The 21,978-nt window shown below is 37.3% G+C and overlaps 1 protein-coding gene across 3 annotated transcripts in view; it reads right to left on the bottom strand.

Moving 5' to 3' along the window:
• Positions 1-2,709: 2,709 nt before the first annotated feature.
• GIPC2 (GIPC PDZ domain containing family member 2) overlaps positions 2,710-21,978 on the bottom strand; it is a 34,687-nt gene continuing 15,418 nt past the window's right edge. For 2 of the 3 annotated variants that reach the window (XM_072868944.1, XM_072868945.1), the window contains exons 2-6: positions 21,254-21,655; positions 18,011-18,191; positions 14,598-14,707; positions 13,775-13,856; positions 2,710-5,301 (exon numbers count right to left, since the gene is read on the bottom strand). In XM_072868944.1, coding sequence (XP_072725045.1) covers positions 5,147-5,301; positions 13,775-13,856; positions 14,598-14,707; positions 18,011-18,191; positions 21,254-21,436 — 711 coding nt within the window. In that variant the 5' untranslated portion in view covers positions 21,437-21,655 and the 3' untranslated portion in view covers positions 2,710-5,146. The remainder of the gene's footprint in view (positions 5,302-13,774; positions 13,857-14,597; positions 14,708-18,010; positions 18,192-21,253; positions 21,656-21,978) is intronic. The other variant, XM_072868943.1, reaches the window with a different exon arrangement.

The raw sequence follows: 21,978 nt of genomic DNA, 5'->3' as shown, positions 1-21,978 counted from the left end.
ACATGGTGATTGTTTTGGCATGATTTTCAGGCAAAAGATTTTACCAGATATCATCTTCTCTGTTACTCTTCAGCATCCTACACACAGGTCACTGCAGCAGAAGTACTGCAGTAATGACTCTAAAAAGTGGAACTGCCAGATACCCTTTCATTTCAAAGAAAAGTAGACATTTATTTCTCCATGATTTTTTTCCTCTTTCAAATACTATGTAGTAAAATTAAGTTTATGACAACTTGAAAACCTGCATTAGTTCTCAGGAAACTGGGAGAACCCCCCAGACTAATGATTCAGCTACAAAACCAACAGCTACATTTTCCTGAAAGAGCTCTGACGTAGCAATAGAGATTTAGGTAAGGACTGCCTTTATTTAAAGAAAACTGAAAAAGCTGTTCCCAACCTCTCTCTTTACAAGCAACAAGAGTTGAGAGATAGGGCAGCCTAAACACATCAGGAGGTTGCTTCTGTTCAATCTACAGACCTTGTGTTGTTCTATTTAAAGCCAGTGCATGTGTTTCAATAAAAAAGAGATATTTTCTTTACATTTATGCTGTCTCAATCTTCTCCTTTTTAGTTGTCATCCCCTGAACCTCACACACTGAATATACCTTTTCCAAGGACAAAGTCTGTACTGCAGGCTGCATATTTTTTAATCAAAGACTGCTACTATTTACAAGTATCTTCAAGAAATGCTGAGGATTTTCCCTATCTTTGACTTCCAAGCCTGTAAATTTGATCATATTTTCATAAACTAAAACACAGATCTTTCAAAGTATAACATCTAAAGGCAAAATGCCTTGCAAACTAGGGAGTCAGAGAATTGGAAAAGAAAACAATACTGAATATAAATTTCAGATTAAGCTCTTATTACTAGAGTTGAGTTCTGAAGTTCATGGCAAACATGCATTTGATTTCAAAAGGGCAAATAGTCAACACCCTGACTTCTAATTGTTCTGAAATATCTCCTGGCAGAAAGAAAACTAAGAGTAATATATCATTGCACTACAATATTCAGACTTTGGAATACAAATTCTCAGAGCTGTTTTCATGAAAAACAATATGCAATTTGAAAAGTAGCAGAAGTTCACATTATAAAGCATTAAAAAAAAATCTAATATTTGCTTTTTTGTCATCACAGACAGCACTTTAAAAACTATATACCCTGCTTTACATCTTGCCTGATACTTTTTCTTAACAAAATATCATAAATTAGCTTAAATTTAAGATTAATATTTCACTCTCAAGTACAAAGAACAAGATTTTCAAAGCTTTATATTACGTTTACCTCAAAAAAAAAAAAGGAAATAGACAAATTGTGAAGAAAATCATATACAGAAATAAGAATATATGCATTATTCAAATAAAGGTGCAAATCTGAATAGCAGATGAGATTTTCCCAAATACATTGATTATATTAATAGCTATTTGAATAACTGTGTTATGAATAGGGTTGCATAAAATCAAATTTAACTGGAGCAACATCTGGCATACTAAAGGTGTCGCAAAAGATGTATCTGTAATTTGCAAAATTAGTTCCTTTAAAAGTGTGAAATATTCATCTCTCATCATATTTTTAAGATTATGAGCTCAGAACTTTATGAACACCAGATTTCATTAAATCCCCCTGTTGCATCTAACGACTATTGCTTACAGAGAAAAATAGTGGTGTATTTTCCGTCATCTTGAATATAGCAGTGAGTCTGGAAGTAAAGGCACAAACAATTGCAGATATCTGCCAGCTCCCTGCAAACTGTGCACCAAATTATAAGAATAAGGAATCAGTTACTTTTAGAATAGCATTCAGGCTGAGTTACTACCTTGTCTCATTCCACCTCAGATTTGGAGAGGACTATTCACCAACATTCACCTCCATCTGCAACACACACTGACAAGATGTTTACAGTCCTACTCTGATCAGCACTTCTATTAACTAGAACTAGTACTTCAAATGAATTTGGGAGATTTTTGTAGTGACATTTAATGACATTTTCACCCTACAAAGCATGCAAAAGCTTTAGTGTCATTATTGACTAGGTTTTAAAGGGATCTGCAGGCTGTATTTCATTAATAAAACAACATTAATTTACTACACAAATCATTACAAAGAGCGAGAAGTATTTATCATACTTTACAAGGCAGTGTGATTTTCATGTGACAGCTTATTCATGAATAGCTGGAAAATGCAAACCTACTAAATCTACTAAACTGGGTAGTGGTACCTTTATGTCTTATGGGTTGGAAATAGTGTATGCGTAAATAAGAACTCAGAAAAATTACTAAGATATATCGACATAATTTATTGCAGTAAATGCTAGTAAAATTGCAATCACTATTTAAATCTTAGTTCTGAAACAAACTCCACAAAGGTAGGCCACTATGACAAGAGACAGCTCTGTGCAGAATTAGAGCTTCAGAGATTATTTTTATCTCACTATTTTATCAGTGTAATGAGACAAATTATCCTCTGAGGATAAACTGACTGAACATTAATTTCTGAAAATAAAATGAACAGCCAAAACACGAGGAAGTTATCTGCTACAGGTAACATTTCATGTATTATTTTATAATGCAAGTCTTCCAGAGCACTTTTTTTTTTGCTGTTTAAGAAGGAATTCTTAACTTTAATTGATTTTATAATCAGTGGCATGTTGGTTGCTAACATTAATGTACATAAACATTTCCACAAAAATTGACATTTGAGTTTTATATAAAACAATTTAAAACTGACAGGGAATTCTTGACATTTCAGTTTTTATTTTCACCTAAAAGAAGTTTAAAGAATAAATGATATGGCCCACAATACTTTAAGTCTTCATTACCAAGAGTACATTAGTTAAAGTAGCCCAGTGCAAGACAGAGAATGTGCTCAACTGCAACGGAAGATTGTGGGCTCAGACTTGCAATTATTAAATACAGAGAAATGCTATCCACCTTGTATTCTCTCTCCTAAAATTACACTCCTTTCTCAATATAATACATCCTCATGACTCCAGTTGAGAGATTGGATGTATGAAATTTAACCACCTCTTTACAAAGTTTAATATCATTTTCAAGTTTTACTAAAATTCAAATTTTCTTGTAAAATGACATATTTTACTTCTCATAACTTGAGAATAGCCTAAATTTTTGTATCTATAAGTATTTCTACATATAGAAATTGATAATGATCACACCTGTTTGAAGATATAGATTTCATCCCACACTGGTGATATGAGGCACTAGTACAATTAAGAGAAATTTTGACACCCTTGAACTTCTTAAATACAATAAAAAGTATGACCTCCATACCGCTCTGTACTACTCATTTCATAAAAAGGAATATCTATATTATGAGAAAGCTTGTCCTTAAATCAGAGATACAAGAGCAAAATATTCACAACAGCATTTATAAAATTGGAGATTATCCCCATTGAAAGACCACTGAACAGTACTTATAAGACTTCATGCAATATTTCATAACTAGAAAAAATATTCACTTATTGTAACATGTGCAAAAGACTGAAGTGGAGTTTAGGAGCCTTCCTAAATAACATAGTAAAGAGAATGAGGACCTGTTCTCTCAATGATACTTCCAAGTGTCATGGTTTTAGACCAAAAAAAAAATCATTGAGATAGAACGTGTAAAATTATTAGCATAGCCTTTATTTTAAAGAGATCTCTGCAAGACAGTGAAAGACATTTTCCTCAGAAGAAAAGTAACTAGGTAGTGATCTAGAAAAAACTTTTGTAATACCTATTATTTTGTATCCTTATGCAAATATATAAATACTAAAAAGCTATGACACCTTCCCAGGTCAGGCCCCACATTCTTGTTCAACTTCATTTTCAAGGACACTCATGACGTGTTATTTGGCTATAATAATCACTTGAAAGTAGCTTTTTCCAAACAAATGAGCAAATATCTGTCTTGATTAAAACCAAGCACAATAAAAACTGATAATCTAGTTATGAGTAAAAACAAAACTTATTGCATTGCTCTTCATTAAATACAGTGAAAAGGAGGATAAATGCAGGCATAGCAGTTGTGTTGAGACAGTTCACTTTTAATAATATGAGATTTATTAGTAAAACATTATCAGTTAAAATAAATGTTTATGTACAATATAATTGGAAATCCTAACATCTACAATTAGTTTAATGTATCTTTCAGGGTTAGGCATGCATTTTCATCCAAACTGCAATTGTTTCTGACTTTACAATAGTATCTTCCAGGTCTGAACACCTTCAATGTCTCTCCTATGTTGCCATGTTGAGAAAAAAACAGACAACAGGGGAACTCCATAGGACCTCAGCAAATCATTTAGCGTATGCAAAAATCAATGAAGCACTTAGTCATACACTATAGTCTCCAGTGCCAGATCACAGATATTATTCAAATACACAAATAGTAATCAAAATTAACATTTGTTTCTTCCTATGCAGTTCCTATTGCAATAATATGGCATCTGAATAAAGCAGCAGCTTCCTGGTTTAATCTCAGTAATACCCAGACAGTGTGTATTATGACTCAAATGAAAGCAAGTCTTTTTCATTCAAAGATCTTAGTTCTCATGTTTCAGAGGAATATTTTTTCTCCTGAACTCAGGTTCTTCAGAAACAGGGTAGCTGCTTTCCGGCTGTGTCTACAGAAAAGACTACGTCCAGGCCAAACTGTAAGAAAACCTAAGGCTTTAGGTTTTCCACAGCTTTGTGTACGTGAATACATAAGGACAACAGAACACCAGGTAACTGCAGCGTGTAGCTAGGTAGTTTTTCAACAAGTTTATAAACCTTTCTAAAGAAGAGATAAAATAATCCAAACTCTTTGTTGCATATGTCTAACACTCTTCAGAATATTGATATGAAAGTGTATGTACAATAAAAAATACCTAATTTTCATAAAATGTCTGTACAAATATATCTCCTTGACACACTCCTCACAGTGATTTCTACATGTAAATTAAATGTTTGTTTTAAATGTGCAGTTGTCAGAACTTTGGGTTTATCTTCATATTTCCATTAGAAACCTTCCTTTGCAAAAGAAAGTTTCAGATAAGAATACTTATACAGAGCACCCTGGATTCATATCAATAAAAGTATTAAAATTCTGGTGTACATATTTGAAAATCATTTTGTATTTTGAAATGGGAATTGATAAACTGCACAGTTCTCATTCCAGTCGTCCTTGCTTAGCATCACCTATTGCTCCCCATACATCAAAGACAAACTCATCGGGAAATGCAAAGTCTCCAAGAGTTTCATCCAATGCCACTGCAAATTCATCTGGGTTTTTCTTGTCTCTTCCAGCTTCCACCATTGTTGCAGCTAAAAAGCAACAAAACAAAATAATGTAATTATCATGAAAGTGACAGCTAACATATATGGCCAAGATAGTTTTTGAATGTCTATTCTCAAAACCAGGTAAGGTCAGCTTAGGGAGATGTAAACCTTACCTACTGAATTTAGGATTCAATAGTAATTATGTACTTAAATCCCCCCACACTGGCTACACTCTGCTCTGATAAACAGGAGAGCTTCCTTGGAGTGCTCATTACATATTCTTCTGTTTGTTTGGCAGAGGTTTAATTTTTAATTCAATGAACCTTCATTTTAATGTTATTAAATTATATTCTGTATTCATTACTGAAGGCACATGAAGCATGGGTCTAAAAACAAGGTTAAGCACAACTCTCCTGCGATAACAAGACCCATACCATTTCATCACCAGCTTCAGTGAGTTTGGTATGAGCTTGTTGATCTAAACCAGAAGATCAAAAGGCAAACCTGAATGTTTTTCTCCTCTAAACAACGAAGAAAAGATCTCAACATGTCAGAGTTTGAAGTGGCCAAGTTTTTCACAGAAAGCCAAAAGACATAGGGTTAAAACATGGAAAACGACATACAGCCTGCCTAATAGATACATGAAACCAAGTTAGTATGGGTTTGCTAGCAACAACCCATTTTACAAATTTAAATGTTGAGCATGACCTGCATTTAGAAAGGCATAATGATAAATAAGCCTAGAGAAAACACTTGAATACCCTACTTCAGGAAACAAGAATTCAAATACTAGGCTCAACTAATGTGTTGTGTAAAATACAGAGAAAATTAAAATCTGGCTTGTTAGATATTGGACACAGTACGTTTGCACCTGCCTGAAAGAATTTGTGCTCTCAAGAAACTACCACATGACCTCAAACAGATTTGTTTAATTTTTCAGCTTAATTTTATTTAATTTTAATTAACTTTAGCTTATTTTTTTAACCCAAAAAACACCTCCAGGTAGTAAAGACTGAGGCATTTATTGCAAGCCACATTATTCTTCTGCTTGGATCTACATTTTTTTCAATACCATCCAAACTGAAGAGTAACTAATTTCAGTGCACGAGTTTGGTTCGGTTATTATTACCTTCAGCTCTGAAAAGCAAATCTTTAGTTTACAGCACCCTCGAGGCTGGGAAAGTTTGTGCTTAGGCCACTATGAATTGAAAAAGATCAAAGTTATTTCTGGAAGTCTCAGCCAGGTGGTTGAAATTGTGCAAAAGCATGGGAAAGGCCTTGCTGCTGTGCACAATAAACCAGAGCCCCCAAAGACTAGGAACATCTTCGTACCCAGGAAAGTTAAAGCAGAGAGGTCTGATACAACAGAGGTAGACTGTGATATCTTGTATACCCATGCTGTACGGCATTTTCTCTCATTTATCATCAAAGTATTGGAATTTATCAAGTTTCAGACTTTAGTTTGGAAATGGCTACAGTGGGGTCGTTGCTTAGGACTCAGTCCTTAGCTGCTGTGCTCATCCCTCACCTTTAGCCACTGTGCAGTTTCTCAGATTCTAGAACAAATTATAAGTCTATCCCAAACAACACTGGATGCTGGCAACCCAGGGTCACTAGAGCAAATGAAAACTGTGAGGGCTCAAACCTCTCTCAGTCTGCACCTGCAAGTCCCTGAAGGATGAAAAATGTCAGCACCGAGTTGCTCCTGGTTAAGCTAGGCCATGAGAACTACTGGTGGCAAGCTATCATGGTTTGAGGGATGCCAAAGACTGTAAAACAGACTCAGCACAAACAGCACTGCTGAACGCGGTTTATTTTCTGGGCTGTATCTCTGCTGCACAGCCTCTGTTCATATTCATATGAAACGATGGTATTGTACAATAGATGAAACCCTTAAAGTCTGCTTCATTTTGTGATTACTTTACACATCTGCCTTAAACTGCAAGATGTCCTCCATCTTTTGTCATACATTAAGTAACCACTACTTTCTTCATGAGTATATCAAATTCAAGTGTAACACTGAAGGATTTGATAGCGTCTAGACTTTTCTCAGAGGGATATCCGAGTGGAAAACTTGTATTACAGTGCCTGAGAAAGGGAAGGAAGTTCTGAAGCCACAGACGACCATCTTCACTGGGACAATCTGCCGTCTGCTGCATGCACTGCGTTGTATCAACATGGCAAAATCTCTCTGATAAAAAGGAAAAGAAACTTCCCCTGCTCTAAAGTTTTATTAAATGTATTTTATGTTATTTTGTGGACCTGAAACTCGGCTCAAGTTTATTGACAGTGACATTTATGAACTTCTGGCAAACAGCATGTGCTGTTAGGCAAATTTGTAACAAGCTGTGAGCAAACTTGAGCTATATTCCACGTTGTAGACATCAGCAACAGTAATTCTGAAGAAATTTGAAGTTTTGGTTTTAACTACATTCAGACATGAGGCTTCAAACTGAATCACAACGTGCCAAACTACACAAAGCAGTCCAAGGAAAATTTATGTAAATCTTGACAAATGAAATGCTCAAGTTCAAGTGTAACCCTGCTTCCTGGGCACCACTAGTGGTTCTCAAGGACTCTCAAAACCTGTTTCCCTGCCAGAATAAACCCTATCCCTGTTGCGTTGATTCTTTCTGTGTCCCCTGTGAAGTTCCCCCAGGAACACTGACTCAGAGGAGTCTGGATGGGAAACAGGCATTAAACAGCGGACTCTTGTTCCTGACAAGCAGAAACCAAATATTTGTCCTGTCAACGCCACCCCATATCCCCTGATACCGTGGCATAAGAAGGTACTTACAGAGGAGCAACCCTGGAGGTAATGAGGTTAAGGGTGTAATTTAAGCTTCACAGATTTCTGGATATGAACCAGGATATGGAGTTACTTTATATAGATTTTGGCAGAGGGTTGAAGGGAGAAGAACTGTGCAAGGCGATACAAGAGCAAAGGTGCCTACATATAGTTACTCAAGATATTAAAAAAAAGTTGCCACCAACAGAGTGAGGATCTAGACAAGTGTTCCAGAAAGAGTGGGAACAACGAATTTAGCCAGTTTTAAGACAAGTTGGTCAAGACGTATGAAAGAGCCATATGACACAGACAGCAGTGATAAAACAACACAGCTTTATATTACCGTCCCACTGCCCTAGCTGAAACCTCAGAATTACACAGCAATAAACTGTCATTAACAGAAAACGTGACTTCAAACACAATTCTCTTTAAAAATTGAGCTTCCCAAATTATGAAATAGAACCTTAAAAACAGTTTATTATAGAATTACCAAGCCTGAAAACAAAATCCACTAAACTGAGATCATCGAGACAACTTCCAACCCAGTCAAGCAGGAGTCAGAATGTCACCGCCCTGCGAAGGCAGCAACCTCAAAAAAAAGTGTTTTCAGCTGTATTGAGCGCGGTAATCAGCACTGCCAGGGCACGCTGAATGTATTATATTTATTAAAGCACATTCCCCTTCCCAGATTCACCCGAGGTAACGAAATAGGCTTCCGCGGAGAGATGGCAGGAGCGTCGCTGCCGGGGCGCGTTTTCGCTAGCTTGGTGCTGACCTCCAGCGTCAGCAGGCTTGTATTGCCCTGCAGCAGACCCGGCGGCAAGACCCCTCCCAAGTTGGGTGGGAAAATCCCAATCTCGGATTTTCACACCCAAGTTGTACCACTGACGTACGCGAATGCGCAAAGCTGAGCCCTGCTTCACTAGGTGCGTACATACAGGAACGCTACAGCTGACCAGTCTTCTCTGTCGCCCAGCGTGCAGATTCTTCTCTCCCCAGGCAGTTAACGCAGGCGTGGGGTGGCAGCCCCTCATCGGCACAGCTGTGCAGAATATGCATGTCTACACAATGACATCTGCAATTCCCATAATTCGCAACGCAAATCAAAACCTACTGATTGCCAAGGCATTTAGCAGATACTTGCCAACTTGAAGAAAACTTCACTGGTTCTCAGAGGGTGCCAGCTCCGTGCCAAATTGCCTCCACTCCCCTCCCTTTCCCCCACTGCTTCTTGTAACAGCTGCACAATAAGTGATTACAGGAATTTTATTCCAATAGGATATTTTTCCACACTCCAGATAGCCCCAATTGTTTTCAGAGGTTGAGGCTGTTTTTATTAAATCTCACTTCAGGCAATGCTCATACCTGAGAAATTTTTACATAAAATGTGAAAAGTTCAGCAAACTTAAAAGTGATGAATGGAATTAGAAGTCTTCTCAACTTTAACTGAGAAGCTCGATATCAGGCTTCCCAGAGGGAACAAAGAAGTATGTTGGCTTTTTAAACCCAGTCCCTTTAAAATAATGTCAAAGTTCTTTCACAAAATCCTTATTTTCACTTTTGATAGACACATACAGCACAAGCCACGAAAGCTACAATCTGCTTGCCATTGTTATTGTCTACCTTACATAGTGGTTTTGCTACCTATATCCTATCCTGTAACTTTTAAAAAAACTTATTCAGAAGTCTTAACAGAAACTTCAATATTTATTTAGCTGTAATGCTATCAGAAGCTTTGCCTTCATCAAAAGGTAACAAATATTATTATTCTGGCCTGACACTTTAAAAGAGCTAAAATTCACATTCAGCTTCCTTACAACATGACAGAAAATGAAGCATGTCATTGCAGTTTCCAGTGTTTAACGTTACTTGGTTTTAGTTTAATGTTGAACATTGTCAGATCTGGCACTCAAGGAACCATTAGAAATATCCTTTCTTCTTGTTTCTTTTTAATTAAGTACTAATTCTTCTTGAAGTGGAGAAGTTTCTTGTTTAACCAGACTTGCTACCTTTCCCTTTTTCACAAAACTCCCATTATTCTCTCAGCATAAATGAACAGTCATAAACAATATACCCCAGAGTGTATACAATAAAATCCTTTGGAAAAGGAAGTCTGGTGACAGAAGGAGCAGAAAACAACAGATTCAGGGAGAATATCACTTTAGTCAAAGCATTTCAAGAAAAAAAAAACATCTATCCAATATCGCTGGGTTGGACTAGTGAGCCAAGAGAAGAAGCTTGGGTGACAAAAGGTTTAAACCTGTTAGGACATTTTGACTAGACGGTACATTTGAAAAATAAAGTCAAGAGTGGAGAAGTAGATTTGAAATTCTTCCAAACAGAGATGGAGAATATGCAAAGGTATGTAATGTCTGACAATATTCTAGGGAACAACAAAAAGGAAATAATCATCCCAAAGCATAAAAATAGAACAAAATATCAGTGGATGAAGAGCTAGCCAAAAGATGCTGAGAGAAAAAAGTTGGATGGGAAGCCATCATTTGGATCCAAAAGTTGGATGGGAAGCCTTTTTGCCATCATTTTTCCATTGGTAGCATTCTGGGTTTGGGTCCCATGGATCCAGGCTTCCTCTCACCCAGAATCTTTGTGATCAAATACAGTCCATAACAATTCAAGCCTCACTGATTTTAAAAATAAATGCCACCAGTATTTTTCACTAACACTGCTTCCTGAGTCCCTCCTATTAATCAACTGTTCACGTTCCTTTACCAGAAAGCACTGACAGGATTTAAAATAACCTGAATTATCTCTCAATGGCACATTTATGTTTTAAAGAAGGCTGAAGTCAAGCCTTGGCACAGTTTCTAATGTGCCCATAAAATGGCTGAGGAATACATTTCCAGGGCCAAGTGTCCCTTCTGCAGATTAAGTCCAGTTTTCAGTAAAATAAAGAGGTAAAAAGGTAAAAGTGCATTCAAAGGGCAGGTATGTAAATCTCAACAGCATTTAGATCTCTGAAAATAAAAAACTGTGCCAAAAAAAAAAAAGTGTCTGCATTTCCATTAAATGATTTCCAAGCATTTTGCTCCAACTTAGGGATTTGTGTGTAGATTTAGTCAGCCGTTCTTGAAACTGTCAAGATACTTAACTATGCAAAAATTAAGGGCTTTATCTCATCTTTAATTCTCTCTGTAATTTTACATTATTTTTTCTTTCCTTTCTAACTTCTGGCTTAAAACTGGGGCACTGTTTTAGAATTCAATCACACCATGGAAGTGTCATTTTAATGGAGATGAAAGAGCAATATTAACTGACATCCAAAGCTTCTGACAAACAGAACTGCATGGGAGTGAGCAATGATTGAGATCTTAATCACTTGTCGGCTGTCGCATTGTGATGACTTGCATTTTCAACTAATCTGGCTTGAGTAATGACTGAAATTTCTAGCTGAGTGGTGATTGGCATTCTCTGAATGAATCCTTTCCTCATATTTCATTTTCATGGGTGACTGATCACATCCAGTATATGAAAAACTGACATATGTTAATTGAACAGATTCGTGACAGGTGATTAGCTCTCCTTTCCTAAAGAGTCCTAGAGCTGTTTAATTGTTTAAAAATGATAAAACTTTTTTTTTTGTCATCACCATTGGCCCTCAACTCTAAGATTTGAACTTTAGAAAATGGCTTCAAAGGTGCAAAATAAAGCTACGTGAACCCTGTAGTCTTTGAATCCTGACAGTTTCTCTTTTTTTCACTACCTTTTTGGAAGGAAGAGAAGGAAGAGGTGAAGGGCAAAACAACAACCCAGTTGGGAAGAAGAGAGTCTCTTTGAGGACAAAGACCTCCTCCTCCTTCTTTGAGTATTCTTTTAAGGCATTCTTTGAAACTTTCCAAACTACATACTGAAAGATGAAGGACATTAGATCTTTTTGGGGGGGGAAAAAAAAAAAATCAAGGAATTCATGGGAAAACTCTACCAGGTGCTTGGCAATCAGCTCAGCCATACGTGCTGAAAGCTGAACTCCTCAGTCTACTGTACAAGAGCCATCCCCTTACGGTACTGAGAGCCAAAAACACAGGGAACACCAGTTCCCATGGGAACTTGCTTCTCTGTCCCAGAGCAGAGCACAGCACACCTCAACATCCCAAGAAACCATGCTCTAGCCTAGGATCTCAGGGTTCTGGGCTATGGACACCAAAACCAGAACACCTATAGCAGCTTATTCCTGTAGGGCCAGGAGCCTAGGGACCTTGCAGGTAACCTGCAAGGACAGGAGCCTCCAGAAGCCCAGGACTGCAACAGCTGCAGGCCAAAAACAGCTCCCAGAGGGATGGCTGGCATGAGGCTCGGAGCTTTGAAGCCTAAGCCAGAGGTGGACCGAGCGGTGGAGGCTGCAGGAGAGCGATAGGACATGGGATCCTCCCTAGCCTAAACAGAGGGTCAGCACCACACGGGGCTCCCAGGAGCATATTACATGGCAGGGGCATCACATATTAGAGTTGCTGGGAACAAAATTTTCGAGAATTTTTAGTTTTCTGGGAATTGGAAAGCTTAGATATTACCTACAAAATAATTCACAAGTTTTGGGCAGCTCCACTCTCTTTTCTATGCCAGGAAGCCCACCTCTACCTTAGGCTGGGGGACAAATAATACTTCACCTACAATTTTTCCTGTGAGAAAACTAGTAGAAGCTGCCAATCAGATCATTGCTGGAGCAAGCCAACAAAGGACTTTTGGCTATTCAGATAATCTCCTATTGTTCTCGTTCCTCTGCGCTAACTGCTGCCTGCCCAACCCTCCTGCTTTGCCCTTAGCTTCATGTCAGACCTATTTTCTCTTCTGCTTTGCCTCCTCCACTTCTCTCTCATAAAAGCTTTCTTTTCAAGATCGCTTTCCATTTAGCTTATCCTTTCCTAATTCTTGGCTGATTTTTTTAGATACTACCATAACAATAAATACATTCCTGTCTGTCTCGGTATTAGCAGTTCCACAAGATCACATGAGGACTACACCCTGCCACAGCTGGCTACAGCGGCACTTCTTACTCAGCTAGACTTCAGCTTCTTGCCATACAAACAGAAGTTCCTATGTAGTTGTTCCCAGATTAACAGAGAGAAGCAACAGCTGCAAGGATAAGTTTGGTGCAGTTTTAAGGAACTTACAACACTGGGCTTGAATAGTTTCTTTCATTATAAATTGATGATTGTGATAGCTAGTAAATATTCTGGAAAATTTCCCATGTTCTTCAGAACACAAGCTTTAGAGAATTCGATAAATGTGTGCAATTACTCTGTCGGTTCCCTTGCTAAATAGTTGCCCTTTCACTGACGAAGATTTCGGATTCAAACTTTAGTGATCAACTTTGATGTGTCCAAGCCAAGGGGCAAAAGAGCAAAAAAGCAAGTAGACATGCTTATCCTTAACAATCCTTGAACATGGTACACACAAGCTCCAGTAGAAAATATATGCCAGAAAGAATACAGTGAAGACATTTAATGGCAAACAACTAAATCATTCATGCAATAGTGTATAGATAAGGTGCAGGAAGAATAGAGGATTAATTAATTACATCATAAGGCTTGTAGTGAGAGATTCTTTCTTTTATCAGAGACACACGCTTGCAGAAATACAGGCAAGTTTTTGAGACTACATGCTGGACAAATTTTGCTTCGCTTACATCCAGAGACTAAAGTACTCAATGAATTTTAGATTGCAGAAAATTAGAAATGGTTTAATCTTGTAGTAATGTATCTGTTAAAAACTCACCTAATTCAATATCTCTTATCCCCATGTATGTTTCAAGAAGCTCATCCACTTTTTTAATTGCTTTTTCTTCAACTTCAGTTGGCTTGTTGAAATAAAGGGAGAAAAAGAGCAAAAGTATGATTATATCCATGCAGATTTCAAAATAACAAGCAATTCACCACTGATTATCCTTACTCCCATCCTAGCCACCTGGACTTACAAAACCTACAAGTAAAACATGTTATTCCACTCTCTTTCCCTCTTCTCACAAACCTGAGCCTTTTTCCTAACGTCAAGCCACACAGCTCTCGCATTCAAACTAAACAGGGGCCTTACATCTCTTGACAATATGGATCTTCATCAAATCCTCATCAGCTTTAGAGGAACCCAGAATAAATAACATTTTTGTTCCAAACCCTAATCCTGCTTTTACACATATTCACGTCAATGTACGTTATTAGCCTCTCCTAACAACAACCCTTACACCAGCCCAATACACTTTGCAGCGTCAGAAACAGGACCAACTCTTCAACTGTCCCCCTCTTCTTTTTTCTCTCTTCCCTCTTTTCAACACTCCTTGGTCTCATCTACCTTAAATTCATCCGTGTAATCCACGACATCTAAATACAGGCTCTCTGTTTCCAGAGTCCTCAGCCCCATCCTATCCCTGCTAGTCTTCAACTTTATATAAGCACTTCTCCCTGCAGAAGGCAGTCGTCGTCTTAAGTCCCGCAAGCTTTGTAACATCCAGATTTTTCCTTCCTACTTTACCTTATCGGCCTTGGGGAAAAATAAATCAGGCACTAGATGATTAAACTATTGAAGAGCCCCAAGATAACCATACCATTTCCTCCACGGTAGCAGGGCCTTTGGTTCTCAGCCGAAGTGTTTCTCTCCCTCTGGAGATTTTAGCCTCTGGCAGAGTTCCACCTTTGGACCTTGGTTCCAGCTTTTCTAAAGACAAAACAAACAACAGCAAAAAAAAGAAGAGAATAGCAAATAAAACTAATGTCAGAATACAACGTATCTGCTTTGGCTATTACATTACCTTCACTTTTTATTCTAATCAATATCTAGATGTATGTAAAAATTTAATTATAAATTAACTGTATTCTAAGTATAGCTTTTCTGACAATTTCTTGTCTTCAAACTTTGATATCCACTTGACTGCACTGAAGCTAGCACTTCCATTAACCAATATATCTGTGCAGGATAATTGCACTCAACTTCATATACGCTCTTTGTATAATTTTATTTCCCTATTCTACAGAAAAGTAGAAGTATTTATTACTTAATATTAGATAATGGCTGAAGTCATCAGCCAAATGCTGATTTATCTTGGTCTTTACAGGCAAACTATGTAGCAGGTTTAGCATTGCAACATTTCCATCTTTGACTGGTGCAAACACCACTGCTAAACAGATCATGATGAGCCACATGAAGCTGAGCTAACAATTTGATTACTAGTAGTCACATCAGTGAAATGTCTGTAAGTAGATCTGCAGGAGTTTTTCCACTGGTTTCACTAAGGTCATGATTTCACACCTGATAAATCTCTACCAAGAATATCTGGGTTTACCCAAAGTCTTCTTTACTTGAATTCAGCTTTCCTTCTTTAATCTTGGGTAATGGCATCCCAGTTAGTAAATGGAGTATGGAATCATTTCAGATTTGGCTTTCTTGTTCAAGGACACAATTTTACATTCAAGAGTGGCAAGCCTTTAATTTACTTACTGACATGGGAGTTACATAGTTAATCTGGAAAGTGCTAGAAGAGAGGAGATAATTTTGCAGAACTGCTTTTAACTGTGCTGTTTTCTCTACCAGATTACTTCTCTTCTTACCAGCAGGCCTTTCTAATAAGCTTTCCTTGAAGGCAAGACTTTAACATGCTATATTCACTTTGCCCAGGTAGTTTCTAACTCATCATTCTTGCATAAGTAGTCAAAAATCCAGATTATTCTGCAGAACAACTCTTGACAAGTAAATTTTAATTGTTTTTATTTTAACAAATAGATATGGCACAGTCTCTTACATATATACTTACAATCAACACTTTTCCTTAATCCTTTTATTGCTTCAAGGACAGTTTAAAACATCCTTAAGATTGTCATTATTTCTGCTAGACTTGTTTCAAAAAGTCATCCCTGATACAACATATATCTTTCTCTAGTTCTGTCACCATCAGCACCTTAAAACTCATGATTCGACATAAACTTTATTTGCAATACTTCAGACCAAAGCTCTCTGGCCATCACAGAAACTACTTTTCATATTCATGTAATTTAAATATAGAGTGTGTGTTATGCTGCCTTTACTTTGTTTCTATTAATTTTTCACCAGTTCATAGAGGGACACCTTGTGACTGGTAAAGACCAATCTTATTCAGACAAGTCTTTAATTCTGTGCTACAAGCCTTGCCTACAGTAGCTGAGGCAGCCTGTGTGCACATGGTAGAAAGATATCCAACCAGTAAATTATACTTATTTCACATTCTGCTGGGAGGAAAAAAAAAAAAAAGTTAGTAATTTCACACACAGGCTTGTCTCTTATTTCTATACCCTGACAAACTTGTGTTGAAACTAATAGGAATTCAGCACCTACTTGTCCAGCAGGATCTGGGTCTTGTTTGTCATCTCCTCTGGGGCTATTCTCAGCATGCTACAGCTTAAACACTATCTCAAATAAATATTTGCCTAAAGCCTAACTGCACCTAAGGCTAGAGGCAGGATATTCTAACATACTGGGCATTGCAACTGGTAAATTAGTTTCTGTAGGGTAAAAAAATAATGTACATATTCAAAAAATCTGTCCAAAAAGTTCTGATTTCCTCCTAATTCAATGTCAGATAAAAGGTATTGCCATAGAATTAGCAGGTTTCCTTCTCTACATCACAGGCAGACTAAAAGGTATCTTAATCACCTGACTAAAGTAATTACTATTAAATAATGGCTGAAGTCATCAATCAAATGCTGATTTACCTTGGTCTTTACAAATAGACTACGTAACACATTTAGCATTGAATACAAAGGTATTCCTATATTACTAATTGCAATATCATACATGTGTAATACTACTTTAGCTTAACGTATAGCATACACATCTACTTAACAGGAGTATCAACTTATATCCAAACACATTAGAGATTAACTCATAACCGTCGTTCTTCACAGAAGCACTAAAAGCAAAAAGAAATCTTCAAATTTCTCTCATTTTCAATTTCTGCTGCTATTCTGACACCAAGTGTCAAGACTGGTGTATGACAGCAGTTGTAAGCTACTAACAGATAAAAAAAGATTTGAAAAATAAACATTCCAAACTTTTGCTGCTCTGGTGAAGATGCTGATCTTGAGCATTCTGTTAGTGTAGATGTGCACAAGGACTCATACACACTTATAATTTAGCAGAATTTTGAAGTTATTATAGAAAAATGGCACATGGTTGGGGGGGTATAAAAATTTGAGAGAATAAAACTCAGTCTCTATTTTGACTCCCTGAGATAAACCTACTTTTTTTTTTTTTTTTTTTTTTTAAGTTTACCACATTGATAAAGTTAATACACATAAGGATTAGCAGTAGGTATGCATTCCTCCTATATAAGTATCACCTTCTCATAGCATGCAGGTGGCAGGTAGAGACAGAGCTTTGCCACACTGCTTTCTTCCAACTCTGAGTACACCTGCTGTACGATCAGAGATCCACAAAAAAGTTGGGGACAGCAGGCAAGCATGCAGCAAAGGAGGTGCTCTAGGAAATCCCAGACAGTGTTTTCTGCAGCATCCTTCTGCATTAGAGAGTGCAGTCCCCAGTAAAGGGTACAGAAATAGAAAAATCTGACACACAGATGAACAGGGATTATGTATCAATAGAGGAAAAGAGAAGAGGAGGCTCAAGGATCAGCGCATTAGTGAAGTGATCCATGCTTTAAAACTGTGTCTATGAAACAATTCCTGTACTTATTTTGCATCATCACGTGGTGGCAAAGGAATCGAGCAACCGAGACTCAGGCTGAGGCAGCCCACACCAGGATGACTGCTGGAGAAAGCAAGATGGAAGAAAATCCATTTGTAAATTTCCCACTTCAAAGAAAAAAAACAAACATACTTTCTTGTAGCAGTTACCTTACCTTGGGTGGACACCTTGCTGCAATCTGAAAACAAACTTAGAATGCAATTCAGTGTTGGGATTTGTGAATCACTAAAGGGATTTGTGAATTCACTTGTTCCAGTGAACAAGGTGGACAGTCAGGTCACTCACCAAATGCTTTCATAGGCTCTATCAACTCCAGCTTAAACATCTGACCTTTCTCCAGATCTTTTAGCATTTTGGCAACTTCATAATGCCGACAATCTGACACATTTTTTCCATTTATAGTCTCTATGTGATCACCCACGCAGATCGTCTTGATTTGGTCCATAAGGCTACCTTCTTTGATTCGCTATTGTTTGGAAAAAAAAAAAAAAAAGAATTAAAAACATTTCTTTAAAAGGTAAAAAGATGACACCACAGAGTTTCAAGAATGTCAGTTAACATCAACAGCATTAAGCTTATTATACCAGCAGTGCGTTTCGTCTAGAAGATTTTCATAAAACATAGTTTGGAAAGTATTATTTTTCAAAGTATTTTAATAAGCATTGAATATAAAATCAACAGGAAAAAAAAAGAATGCAATCATTCTTTAGAAATTAAGGCTTCTGAATAAGCTAATTTTTTGTGCTTTGAAACTGAACGCAAACATGTCAGTAATGTGAATGTTTAATTGAGTTTTGGGGTTTTATTTTGACAAGCTTGACAAGCATAGGAACAGAACTTTTCTCAAGTATGGTCCAGGGACATTAAAAAATGTGTGTGATATGCTAAAAAATGACATACTATAAAGAGCTAGTCTTAATAAGACCCATCTATAGTAATAAAATTTCTACCATTTTCCTCATCAAGCTATACAGCTGCATATTAAAGTATGCCCTCTGAAATAACAATAAAGAACAAGAAATTCTTCTAAATGCCATCTCATGGAATACAAATGGTCTAAAGGTCATAAAATGTAACAGAAGTTAGTAGTTATAGTTTTTGTGAAGTGGAGTTTAAAAAGTGAGAAAAGAAAAAAATCTTTAAAAGATCTCTGTGATATATCAAGTCAATTAAAGGACACTTTCACTGATTCTGTTTATTGTTGTTATATGCTGTCATTTGTTTATCAAGGGTCTAAGCCATGTAAGCCATTATCCTATGGCTATTTAGTAGGAAAGCCATAACATAGCAGAATATCTTATATTTTGTAGAGATATGAATTTCATTCTAGTGTCTTCCTGAATAATGTACTTTTCAATTAAGACTGATGCTGTTCAGGCTAACTTTGAGTGAGCTAACACCGAGACAAGGGAGATAAACATATTACCACCTACTACTATAACACCTAGCCTAGCTGCATAACTATCTCAGAAACCTGCTTCTAGTTTCTGTGCACACATCTGAGCCCACATATGTGCCTCCATTTGAGAGAGTCAGTGGGAAGTGTGATAGTGCTCAGTGTCCTATAATACACTGCAACAATTTTTAGCTTCAGGCTGAGCTTAACTCTTTCTAGCACTTTTTTCTTTAACCTAGATTAAAACCAAAAAGAAGCCTCATGGTGAATGAAGAGGGGGGTATCGTTCACACACCAGAAACCAGGTCCCAAATTCATTTCTGTTACCAGGTGCCAGGATTCAAAAGCGTGCACACCAGACTTCAACTAATGTTTAGTCCATGTGTTGAATTCATTCTCATTTAGCTTTTCTTCTTCACTTGGATCCTAACACCAATTACTACAGCTCTTAACAGTTTTCAACAACCCACAGATAGGTAAATTTAATATTAATCATTAATTAATAATGGAACATAGTAACAATTTTTCAAGGAAAGTAAATATAGAAACAAGAAGAATTCTATCAAACTTTAAAGTAGAGACAGTCTCTCCTTAGTCATTTACCTAGACAACCAAGTATAAAAAAGATGCAGCTTTTACTTTTGTATATGTATTTTCTATGCTGTTTTTAAAAAATCCATTAGCTAAATATGCAACAGCAACAAAGTAAGCTCTTAGAAACTCCTTTAAACTGTTGTGTTGCCACGAACACTGCACCATATTAATTATACTGCTTATTAGACCACTACAAGGACAATGATATATTTGTTCAGACGAGTTTTATACAATTTACTGGAAATTACAGCTTGTCTTGCTAATGTGGTGAGGATTTTCCAGTCTGCTCCAATTATGCAGTAGTCTATGTGATGGCTGTTCTCTCTCCCCATATTACCAACCAAGCACAGAAAGAGTAACGCTCTGTACAGTGCTGCACACGTGAACTTTAATCGCTGAAGAACGGCTTTCAATGCCTTCTTTTAAAATACCACAAAAGCAGCAGCATGACTGAATGTTATGGGCTGCACGGATGCTACCACTAGAAATTCAGAGTTCTGTGTCTATAAACATAAAAATGAGACTATGATTTTGCCAAACTGCTTACTGAAACCTCCACTGCATCTCAACTTTCTCAAGCATGATCTCAATCACATTTTTCCACAACAAAGACAAGCAAACCTATTTCTAAACCACAACTTGTTTTATATCCATGGTAGCTAAGGAATGAATAGAGAATACAACCTTTCTATACAAGAAGTTCTGTTTACAATAGCAGTAAGACCAGTGAAGGGGACAGCAGTCATTGAAGATAATTGCTGATGCCTCACTAATAACGGATAATTGGATTAAATTAGAGCAAAGCATCTAAAAAAGGCAGAAAATGTGATTAAGGTTCCTAGTACCTAGCCTAGCAAGGAGGGTAACATCATTTCCTCAGCCTCTACTTGTCTCAAACATCTGGACGTCATACAGAAGAGGAGGAGGAAAGCAGTTATGATTAATATATTGTACATGTACTGCCCATAGTTGCTACTCAAGTTAATTGTGGTAAATTGTGTTAATCCGTATCCTTAGCACCTTCCTGCCTAAGGCAACCTACCTAAGGCGACAATATCGGAAAGCTGAAAAAGCACTGTACTTGCACCTATTCTTACACAGCACAAAGGCTTCTGCCCTGTGAACAGTCATAAAGACTGAAAGAACATGATCTCATTCTCACATGAGTGGCAGACGTTCTATAAGCACCTAATCAATGACATCAGAAAATCACTTTAAAAAAGGAGGGGGCAGATGCAAGCAGTACCTAACACCTACTACCTCAGGGTAGGTCAGAAAATACAATGGTCACATTGTAAAGCTGATACACATTACAGAAGCAATGAACAAATGAACTAATTCTGAATGACGTGCAGTACAGAAATAGCTGAACTAATTTTGAATGATGTACCTAAAGAAAAGCAACTTTATCTTTTACTTACCATATATATGATAATAAAAGATTTTATAGTTCTGAAGGATCATTAAAACAATAATTAAACTGTTATAGTAACAGAAGCTTCTACAGAACAACCTATTTCACTGGTAATCAAATTTACCTTTATAAACGGACAGCCAGTTCCATTGTCTGTAATGGTAAGCCCAAGCACATCATCCATTTTAAGAATTTCCACTTCTTTTCGTTGTCCTTTTACGTGGGCAAATATGAAATCTTCAAGGCCAATTTGTGCACCTAAGAGCTTGTCCATATCAGCTTTATGAGTGTTCAAAGTGCAAAACATGATCTGTGCAGGAGGACAGCAAACACGTTATCTTTAACAGTATATTAGGTTTGGTGAGCTTGACAGGAAGATAAAAGGAGAGCATAGTTCTGGCCTCTTTGACAGATCCATAGCTGAAATGACAACAACTCTCCTTCTCCAGCTGCCCCACGAGAGGTGATAGTCTCCATCCATGCACATGACAGGAAGCATCAATAGCTCAAACTCTGCAGATAAGAGCTGGCAGGGAGCAAAGGAGAGAGACATATCTGTGTGAGCAGCCTCTCACGGCCTGTCCCAGCACACCAACTCTGACACAGGCATCTTGAGCTAGAGCAGAACAGGTTGTTCCAGAGGTTAGAGTGAGCAAATCAAAGAGCCACCACCATCTTTTGTTTCATCGTTCACCCACCTTAAATTCCACAGGATTCAAATATCACTAGGGACTGCTTCAAAATATAACTCCTTGAAAGCAGTTTCATGGGAAAAAAGGGAGCTCATCAAAAATTAATGTCAGGAGAGAGCACGAAATGTTTTATATTGCTCCACGTGTTCCACCATGT

Source organism: Ciconia boyciana, chromosome 7, assembly GCF_034638445.1.
Source record: "Ciconia boyciana chromosome 7, ASM3463844v1, whole genome shotgun sequence".
Taxonomy (NCBI): Eukaryota; Metazoa; Chordata; class Aves; order Ciconiiformes; family Ciconiidae; genus Ciconia; species Ciconia boyciana.
Note: the sequence above shows the minus strand (reverse complement) of the source record. Positions and strands in the feature narration are given on the sequence as shown.